Below are 8406 nucleotides of genomic sequence, written 5' to 3' on the forward strand. Positions count from 1 at the left end.
CCAGTTTGTACACCAGTTACAGAAAGTGATGGAGTGATTTATAGAGAGAAAGGAAAAAAAAAGGTCAATTAGTTTGTCATCCATCACCAAAATAAAGAGAGAGCTTTTAAAACAACAGATGACTCAGTTCTCCACACCACCACACTGCTGCGCTCCTTCACTGGCTTCCAGTAGCTGCACGAATCAGATTCAAAACACTGATGCTTGCCTACAAAAGCCAAAAATGGACCATCTCAGTCTTACCCCAAAGCCCTCATCACTCCACACAATGCACCTCACACCCTCAGATCTACAGTACAGCACTGCTCGACTGGTCCCTCCATCTCTCAGGGTAAGAGCTAAGTATACATCAAGACTCTTCTCTGTTCTGGCACCGAGCTGGTGGAATGAACTTCATCTACTGTAGATGTCTGAGTCACTGGCCATCTTCAAACAACAGATGAAGACATTCATCTTCATGAAACACTTGAAAAACTAGCACTTATCCCTGTTTGTTGTGTATACTGTATAAAAAAAACCTGGACAGAGTTTAGGCTCATGGTATCTTAAGTACAGTATGTAACCTAGTGAACCAGTGTTAATGTATTCATTAATAGAGACATTAATCTATCTATCTATCTATCTATCTATCTATCTATCTATCTATCTATATAAAAAAGTTTAAAGTACCATGAATCCATAAATTATTATTAGTAAATATTCACTCACTCACTCACTCATTTTCTACCGCTTATCCAATCAGAATCCAGAACCGAACACCTTTTAATTTTCTCTCTCTCTCTCATTTCCTACCGCTTATCCGAACTGCCTCGGGTCACTGGGAGCCTGTGCCTATCTCAGGCGTCATCGGGCATCAAGGCAGGATACACCCTGGACGGAGTGCCAACCCATCACAGGGCACACACACACACTCTCATTCACTCACGCACTATGGACAATTTTCCAGAGATGCCAATCAACCTACCATGCATGTCTTTGGACCGGGGGAGGAAACCGGAGTACCCAGAGGAAACCCCCGAGGCACGGGGAGAAGATGCGAACTCCACACACACAAGGTGGAGGTGGGAATCAAACCCCCAACCCTGGAGGTGTGAGGCGAATGTGCTAACCACTAAGCCACCGTGCCCCCCTATTAGTAAATAAATATTTTTTATTTTTAAACACACACTTCACAAGATGTTCTTCAAAATGAATAGCAGGAACATTATGGCATCACTATGCACTTTTTCATATTAGCATTCAATAAAAGGATTTTTTTTTTTTAAGTGAGTCAGCAACATTTAATATTTGGTGTCAACATGACCAGTGAAAGGGGTGTGTGTGTGTGTGTGTGTGTGTGTGTGTGTGTGTGTGTGTGTGTTTGTGTGTGTGTGTGTGTGTGTGTGTGTGTGTGATGATTATATATTCCTGCATGAATTGAGAACTTTCATTTTCTGGATCATTCACATCTGAAGGTAAGATTTTTCACATTCTTACTTCAGACCTACCTGCACACTGCTGCGATTTCTAACAGATCTCTTAAAGGCTGCTATTTATTATTCTGACTGTGATTTGTGCTTTGATTCAAACTGCATTTTAAAAAGCTATATTGATTCTTGCCTCAAAATAAAATTTAAATAAAATCAGGATGAAAAATACATTCATTTGAATTATTTGAAGTCATTTTTTTATCCATGGTAAATAAAAAATTGAACAACTAAATGCCCGCCTCTCCAGCAATGGATCATAAATGAAACCAGACGTTCCTCTCGTGAATAATGTTAAAAGTGTTCAACGTTAAAGACAGAATTTAGGTCACTGAGGGTCGTTCCATCAGTAAAAGTGTACATTCTTCTTATATTCACTTAATCCAGTTCACTTGATCCACCAGAGGTCATGAAGACCCACATTCTGTCCCCAGCGTCAGCGGTCTTCCTCTGGGTTTGGTGTTCGAGTTTTCCCCCGACTCACGGCACCACGGCGTGTCCAAATCTCGGCCCGTCTGCCGCAGGTGAGAGCTATTCACATCCCAAACGCAATCTTTCACGAATGGTGACAGTTTTTAATAGCAGCTGAAGAGCTGGGGGAATAAGGAGACTTGAGGGAAAAAAATCATAAAAGACTTTAAAAAAGAAGTTTAACACTCTTTCTCTTTAATATACTACCTGTTCAAAGTGACCATAGGGATGTTTGGGGTATCTTCAGTACTTAACCATACAATACAAATCTGCCTCTGGTGTAAAACTGCAGTCTAAAACTCACTAATCTCACTGATTTAATCCCACTGGTTTAATTCCAATTATTTAATCTCACTAGTGTAAGAACACTAAATTAATCCCACTGGTTTAATCTCACTGATTAATCCCACTGGATTAAATTTGCTGCTTTAAATCTACTAGTATAATTTCACTGATTAAATTTCACTATGTTAATCCCAAGGATTTATTGGCACAAATGACTTTTACTAGTTTAATCCCAAAATCAATAGTGTTAATCTTATTGGATTAATACCACAGCTTTATTATATTGTTTAGATGGTTTAATCTGATCAATTGAAGCTCATTGGTGTAATCTCACTTTCTTAATTTCACAAATTCTGTCCACAGTTTTAATCTCACTGGTTTAATTTCACTCTTTTTAATCTTAAACCAAAGAGGGCCCAGAATTAATTTCACTGATTTTGGTTTAATCTTACCCACTGTGTCATTTGAATCACAAACATACTCAAAGCTACAACTTTCATACCACTTGATTAAATCGAAGTTATGTAGGTTAGAGTAGATCATGTTAAAGATTTGTGTGAATGTGTGCTTTTTTCTTCAGAATCTCCTGCTTTAGATTCCTTGGAATGTCGGAGCGACTACATGACTCACATTCGCTGTAGCTGGACAGAAGAGGAAGACGGTCTTCCTCTTACTCTTTTCCACCTGGACCCGGATGAGCGCAGGTGAGAACACAATACATCCTGGAAGTGCACTTCTGGTCTGAAGGTTTTTTGAAAGCCATTATGAGGAAATGGATTTGTGTCGATCAGAGTGTCGGCTTGCGTCCCTGGTACTCTGACGGCCCAGAATGCATCTGGTCTGCAGCGATCACAGTGTCGATACAACACTTCGTTGTTCGCCATTGGCTTTGATGACGTCTTCTTCTTCTTCACGCCGCACGTTAAGGTTCTTTCAGGAACCATGAAGCTCACACAATACGGTCAGTATACGCTGCAACACCAACATACCAACACACCAACACACCAACATGGGCCATGACAACACTAGCCTGGTATACAGTATTAGCCTAATATCCACAGCTGTATGGTTGGTTTTTATTTTGTTTATGTTCTAATAAATAATTGTAGTGTATTTAGTTTGGTTATTTGGTCGAAGCATCAAACGAATAATATTTTGTAAATGCCACTGTGTCAGATTTCCCATCCTGCTCCACAAACCTCAGCATTAATTTAAATGAAAACAGACACTTTAAACATGAGGGATGAGGTAACAAACCAGTGGTAAGGTCCAGATTGTGGCCTTTAGTTAGCTGAAAATCAGCTAAGTTTAAACTGGGATCATGTAACATCACCATCAGCTTTCTTTTAATAATAAAATACGTTTTCTTTTATTTGGGTTAGAGTAAACTAAACAAAATAAGAGCTAAGCTAATTTTCACCTAGCTTACTTTGTATACAGTTGTCAGTCTAGTGTTAGCTGCCTTAGTAGCAAAATAAACTAGCTACAGTACTTAGCATCACTCTGATGTGAAGAAATAGACAAAATTGCATCACGTAGTGAAACTTGGTGCTTCTTTACTTGTAAACAACACTAGCTTGATGGCTAAAGTCCAAAACTAGAAGAATCAAACTGCCTTATGATGTAGGAAACATCACAGCAGACTGGATGCACGTTCAGCTCGTCTCTGAAACCTCCTCGCCGGACGTGGCTCGGTCCTTTAACCTGAAAGCTTCACATATGAGTATTGTGAGTATTACTTATTAGCAACAAGCTTCCTGTTAAATAGTTGTGTTTGTTGTTTAGCCAGTTAAAACGTTAGCTGTTTTTTGAGAGGATATGTACAGTAACTTACTATTTAGCTAGTCAACTAGGTGGATTTTTTTTAGCTCGATAGGTAACTAACATGCTAGGGGATCTACAGTATCTGACAGAAATGACACAGCCATTGATGGACATTGTCACTTAGGGGTGTACTCACTTTTGTGTCCAGCGGTTTAGACATTAATGTCTGTGTGTTGAGTTATTTTGAGGGGGACAGCAAATTTACACTGTTATACAAGCTGAACACTCACTACTTTACACTGTAGGGTCATTTCTTTAGTGTTGTCACATGATGTGGTAGAGTATGTGGTAGCTCAGTGGTTAAGGTGTTCAACTACTGATCGGAAGATCATTGGTTCGAATCCCAGGTCCAGCAAGTTGCCACTGCAGGGCCCCTGAGCAAGGCCCTTAACCCTCAATTGCTCAGGTGTATAAACTGAAATAAGACAATGTAAGTCACTCTGGATAAGAGTGTCTGCTAAATGCTGTAAATGTCAATGAAAAGATATAATAAAATATTTATTTCACAAAAATGTGAGGGGTGTATTTACTTCTGTTAGATACTGTACTTTGTGGATCTTGTAAGAGACTGTGAGATGGTGTAGAATCATGCTGAAGGGCACTGAGGTAAAATTCTACCCCAAACATTTTGGTTTCAACATTATAGAAAGTGTGATATGAATCACTCTGCTAGCTTAGCACACTATTGACCCTGATCTCACACAAATGGTCAAATGTCAGTGTCAGAGTGACACACGAAACCTCCTGACTTCCTCTTTCACATCTCAGCTCCTCTTCCTTCCCTCTACATCTATAAATTGCACTTCATGATATTATGTTATGAAATATGGGAATTTCTGTAAGTTCTGGACGTGACGTGAGAAATGACCTATGTTGTTATTAGGAGCGCAAGCGGCAGACGATGAGTTGGTTGTCCGGCTAGGAATCATGGGAAATGGAGTTTGAGGTTTTAAAAGGTGCAGATTCAATCTGAGCTCTTATTCAATTGAAAGTTTGTGGCGTATTTGTTCCGTGTGAATGATTTTTTTTCAGCCTGGTGAACTGAGAGAGGAGGACAGGATGAGTCTGACCATGAAGCAGAACAGAAGAACAGAAGGATTGAATGTCATGAGTTTTTCAGGTAAGCTTTTATGTTTTTTTAAGCAATGCTGCAACTAAACAAAAGCCTCATGCTACCATTGAACTTCAGCCAACTTACGTCAACCAAGCTATTTGTAAAAGCTTGTGTGTGTGTATTTGTGTGTGTGTGTGTGTGTGTGTTAGGTACCCTCCCTGGACCTTTTAACCTGCAGTGTGTGTATGACACAGAGCATGAGGTGAAGTGCAAGTGGCAGATGATGAGAGAACTGGCACAGTACGTTGTCTACAACCTGTCCTATCGCACACGTCTTAATGCAACGTAAGTGTGTGTGTTTGTGTATGTGTGTGTGTATGTGTGTGTGTGTGTGTGTGTGTGTGTGTGTGTGTGTGAAAGTATGTTTCTTTTAATGTAAGATGTTTAACCCATCTCTTTCTCTCTCTCTCTCTCTCTCTGCCTCAGCTCTGAGTTGTGTTGCACAGAATTCGATGCCGGTGATGATGATGATGATGATGATGATGATGATGATGCTATCATGACTTTTTCCTGTTCTTTCTCTGTCCCTGATGATGAAACACTGCTGCTGGCTCTTCATTCACACCCAAGGACCAAAGTCTTCCAGTCACACAAAAACAGTATGTAGTTTTCAAAGAAGTGACAAATTAAATGAAAAACTAAACAAAAAAGTGTGTATAGAGTCTGTGATACTGAAGCAGACTATAGCGATGAACACTTCTAAAATATCTTCCCTCACTTGGAAGATTTGATGATGGTTGTTTTGCCAGAGAACTGCAATTTCACTGATTTTAGTTGTTTTTTTTATTAAACTCCCTCACTTCTGTGTGTGTGTGTGTGTGTGTGTGTGTTCGGTAGTTGAACCTGCAGCTCCAGTGGACATGCGTGTTGAGTTGATCGGAGACGACTGGGTCCTGAACTGGACTCTTCCTAAATATCGAACTGTCCCAATAACCTCTGAGTTCAGATATTGGAGCAGCACCTCACCTGTGAGTGTGTGTGCATGTGTGTGTATGTGTGCATGTGTGTGTGTGGGCAGGCGTGTGTGCGTTCATGTGCATGTGTGTGTGTGGACAGGTGTGTGCGTTCATGTGTGTGTGTGTATGTGTGCATGTATGTGTGTGGGCAGGCATGTATGCGTTCATGTGTGTGTGTGTGTGTGTGTGTGTATGTGTGTGTGCATGTGACTGTGCCTGTTTGTGTGTGTGTGCTAACTTTGTCAGCTTCTAACTGAATATTGTTGCTAGGCTAAGCTACATACTAAATTAGCATAGGTCTCACCTGTATTTCAGCATATACAGTTTCCTTTTATCTCCCTCTTTCTCTCCACAGGAGTTAGCAGAGACTCTCAGCCTCCCTACAGGTGTGAGTGTGTGTGTCATGGCTGAAAGTCTACTGCGTTCTTCCACCAGATACCTTGCTCAGGTGCGCTGTAGCGTGAGTCCACCGAAGGTTCGAGCGACACGGTATGCTGGCTATCCTTCAGAATGGACCAAACCTGTTTACTGGACCACACGGTCAGGTGAGTTAACACACACACACACACACACACACACACACACACTGTAGATGCATGTAGTATATTTTATATATTTATATGTGATGAGTGTGTGTGTGTGTGTGTAGCTCCAGTTTCAGCTCCAGTTTGGATGTATTTCCTCTTGTCAGTGAGTGTGACTGTGGCCCTCATACTTATGTACCTAATTTCACTGGCATTTCGCAGGTGACACACACACACACTCTCTCGCTCTCTCTCGCTCTCTCGCTCTCTCTCTCTCTCTCTCTAGCTCTCTCTCTCCATTGATCAATTGTGTGAATATGTAATTCAAACAATTTTACGGTACACACAGTCTATATCTCTCTCAGTCTTTTTCTAAATCTGTCTCTTATGATCCATCTCTCACACTCTGTCACTCTGTCTTTGTATCCTGCTTTCTATTTCTCTAATTCTTGTTGTTCTCTCTCTCTCTCTCTCTCTCTCTCTCTCTCTCTCTCTCTCTCTCTCTCTCTCTCTCTCTCTCTCTCTCTCTCTCTCTCTCTCTCTCTCTCTCTCTCTCTCTCTCTCTCTCTCTCTCTCTCTCTCTCTCTCTCTCTCTCTCTCTCTCTCTCTCTGGAGGCTTAGCATGTGGGAGGCGTCTATTCCATCTCCTTTCCAGAGTAAACTGATGGACACTGTTTGCCAGGTCTCACACACACACACACGCACACACACATTTCTACATTTACATTTACATCATTTGGCAGACGGCCTTATTCAGAGCGACTTACATTATCACATTTTTATACAGCTGAGCAATTGAGGGCTAAGGGCCTTGCTCAGGGGCCCAACAGTGGCAGCTTGGTGGACCTGGGATTGAACTCACAACCTTCCGATTGGTAGCCCAACACCTTAACCACTAGGCTACCCCCCCCACACACACCCACACACACACACCCACGCACACACACATCCATACACACACCCATGCACACACACACACACGCACACACACACACACACACACACACCCACGCACACACCCAAACACACACGCACACACCCACGCACACAAACACACTCACATCCACACACACACACACATCCACACACACACCAATGCGCACACACACACACATACCCACGCACACACACACACACACACCCACGCACACCCACACACACGCTCACGCACACACCCACGCACACACACACACACACACACGCACACACACACACACCAACGCACACACACACCCACGCACACACACACCCACGCACACACACACGCTCACACACACACCCACGCACGCACACACACACACGCACACACACACACACACACACCCACGCACACACACACACGCTCACGCACACACCCACGCACACACACATGCACACACACACAAATTCTTTCATGTGAACCAAAGCATATGGCAGGAGTGGACAGGCAGTGGTTTAGGGACGACAACGTGAATGTTCTGGAGTGTCCAAGTCAGAACTCTGACCTGAACCCAATTGAGAACACCTGAAGGCTTTTGCGAAGAAAGAGTAGGGAAACATTTCACAGCAAGCCTGTAGAAATTTTTTGGAGACCTACAAGAAGTGTTTGCAGGCTGTAATTAAGAACAAAGGCTTTTCTATTGATTATTGAAACATTATAAAGGGTGTGAATAATTCTGAACATCGTGATTTTTAAATATTTTTCAATAAAAAAAACCCATAAAATGTCATATTTCTTGAAATATCACCTCATTCTCTTAGTTGTTTTTCCACATTAAATATATAAA

General features: G+C 41.8%; 1 protein-coding gene and 1 long non-coding RNA gene across 3 annotated transcripts; both read left to right on the top strand.

Moving 5' to 3' along the window:
• The first annotated feature begins 1371 nt into the window (after positions 1 to 1371).
• Positions 1372 to 2874, top strand: LOC132838818 (uncharacterized). The gene is made up of 3 exons (XR_009647667.1): positions 1372 to 1454; positions 1854 to 1990; positions 2803 to 2874. It is a non-coding gene; the product is annotated as an uncharacterized LOC132838818 (long non-coding RNA).
• Positions 2875 to 5643: 2769 nt separating this feature from the next.
• Positions 5644 to 7566, top strand: LOC132838819 (interleukin-4 receptor subunit alpha-like). Of its 2 annotated transcripts, none has more exons than XM_060859411.1 (5): positions 5644 to 5759; positions 5998 to 6128; positions 6472 to 6661; positions 6766 to 6862; positions 7256 to 7566. In XM_060859411.1, exons 1-5 carry the CDS (start codon positions 5660 to 5662, stop codon positions 7437 to 7439), a joined length of 702 nt encoding a protein of 233 aa, XP_060715394.1. In that variant the 5' UTR covers positions 5644 to 5659; the 3' UTR covers positions 7440 to 7566. The 2 variants fall into 2 exon arrangements, with proteins under 2 accessions (XP_060715394.1, XP_060715396.1); XM_060859413.1 differs by having other exon boundaries at positions 7262 to 7566.
• Positions 7567 to 8406: the final 840 nt, after the last annotated feature.

Source organism: Tachysurus vachellii, chromosome 23 (genome assembly GCF_030014155.1).
Source record: "Tachysurus vachellii isolate PV-2020 chromosome 23, HZAU_Pvac_v1, whole genome shotgun sequence".
Classification (NCBI taxonomy): Eukaryota; Metazoa; Chordata; class Actinopteri; order Siluriformes; family Bagridae; genus Tachysurus; species Tachysurus vachellii.

What these genes read in the sequence shown, in the direction of transcription:
- LOC132838819 (XM_060859411.1), top strand. Translation starts at nt 5,660, where the DNA reads ATGACTTTTTCCTGTTCTTTCTCTGTCCCTGATGATGAAACACTGCTG. An exon ending in CTTCCAGTCACACAAAAACA is followed by an intron (nt 5,760 to 5,997) that starts GTATGTAGTTTT and finishes TGTGTTCGGTAG; the next exon opens with TTGAACCTGCAGCTCCAGTG. An exon ending in ATTGGAGCAGCACCTCACCT is followed by an intron (nt 6,129 to 6,471) that starts GTGAGTGTGTGT and finishes TTCTCTCCACAG; the next exon opens with GAGTTAGCAGAGACTCTCAG.